Raw genomic sequence first — 1,242 nt, 5'->3', positions numbered from 1 at the left:
CGCCAGGCTCGGGAGACGGCTGTCCTAGGTCCTGGGGACGGAGGGCGCTTGGGTCGGAGGGGCGTTCTCCACTCACGGCCCGCCGTTCGTCTCCGTGGCCTTCCTGTCCTTGCAGAAACCAAACACCATGTGCGACGAAGACGAGACCACCGCCCTCGTGTGCGACAATGGCTCCGGCCTGGTGAAAGCCGGCTTTGCCGGCGACGACGCCCCCAGGGCCGTGTTCCCGTCCATCGTGGGCCGCCCTCGCCACCAGGTCAGGCTGCGCCTGCGCCGAGGGTGCGGGCCGGGGACCCCGCGTGGCCCAGCGCTGCGCCTCCCTGAGCCGCGGTGACGAGTGCGCGGTGCGCGCTGTCTCCTCCGCAGGGCGTCATGGTGGGCATGGGGCAGAAGGACTCCTACGTGGGCGACGAGGCTCAGAGCAAGAGAGGCATCTTAACCCTGAAGTACCCCATCGAGCACGGCATCATCACCAACTGGGACGACATGGAGAAGATCTGGCACCACACTTTCTACAACGAGCTCCGCGTGGCCCCCGAGGAGCACCCCACCCTGCTCACCGAGGCGCCCCTCAACCCCAAGGCCAACCGCGAGAAGATGACCCAGATCATGTTTGAGACCTTCAACGTGCCCGCCATGTACGTGGCCATCCAGGCCGTGCTGTCCCTCTACGCCTCCGGCAGGACCACCGGTAAGTGCGCGCGCCTCGCGCGCTCCTCCCCAGGGCCGGCCTGCTGCGCCCGCAGCGGTCTGGAGGCGGCGAGGCACTCAGTCCCCCGGCGTCCCTGCCCTTTCCCCGCGCAGGCATCGTGCTGGACTCCGGAGACGGTGTCACCCACAACGTGCCCATTTATGAGGGCTACGCCCTGCCGCACGCCATCATGCGCCTGGACCTGGCGGGCCGCGACCTCACTGACTATCTGATGAAGATCCTCACTGAGCGTGGCTACTCCTTCGTGACCACAGGTGCGCGGCCGCGGCACCCTGGGCGGGCGGGCGGGCGGGCGCGTGGGGACTCCGCGACCCCGCGCTCAGGGCTCCTCTCCCGCCCGTGTCGCCCGCAGCTGAGCGCGAGATCGTGCGCGACATCAAGGAGAAGCTGTGCTACGTGGCCCTGGACTTCGAGAACGAGATGGCCACGGCCGCCTCGTCCTCCTCCCTGGAGAAGAGCTATGAGCTGCCGGACGGGCAGGTCATCACCATCGGCAACGAGCGCTTCCGGTGCCCGGAGACGCTCTTCCA

The 1,242-nt window shown here is 68.4% G+C and overlaps 1 protein-coding gene across 1 annotated transcript in view; it reads left to right on the top strand.

Moving 5' to 3' along the window:
• Positions 1-94: 94 nt before the first annotated feature.
• Positions 95-1,242, top strand: part of LOC105310256 (actin-85C-like) — a gene marked incomplete at its 3' end in the record, with an annotated part of 6,464 nt that continues 5,316 nt past the window's right edge. Inside the window, exons 1-4 of the mRNA XM_011386451.2 lie at positions 95-256; positions 367-691; positions 805-966; positions 1,065-1,237. Coding sequence (XP_011384753.1) covers positions 128-256; positions 367-691; positions 805-966; positions 1,065-1,237 — 789 coding nt within the window. The remainder of the gene's footprint in view (positions 257-366; positions 692-804; positions 967-1,064; positions 1,238-1,242) is intronic.

Source organism: Pteropus vampyrus, unplaced genomic scaffold, assembly GCF_000151845.1.
Source record: "Pteropus vampyrus isolate Shadow unplaced genomic scaffold, Pvam_2.0 Scaffold1662, whole genome shotgun sequence".
In the NCBI taxonomy this organism is placed as follows: domain Eukaryota; kingdom Metazoa; phylum Chordata; class Mammalia; order Chiroptera; family Pteropodidae; genus Pteropus; species Pteropus vampyrus.
This window is presented reverse-complemented; position numbering and strand designations above follow the sequence as displayed.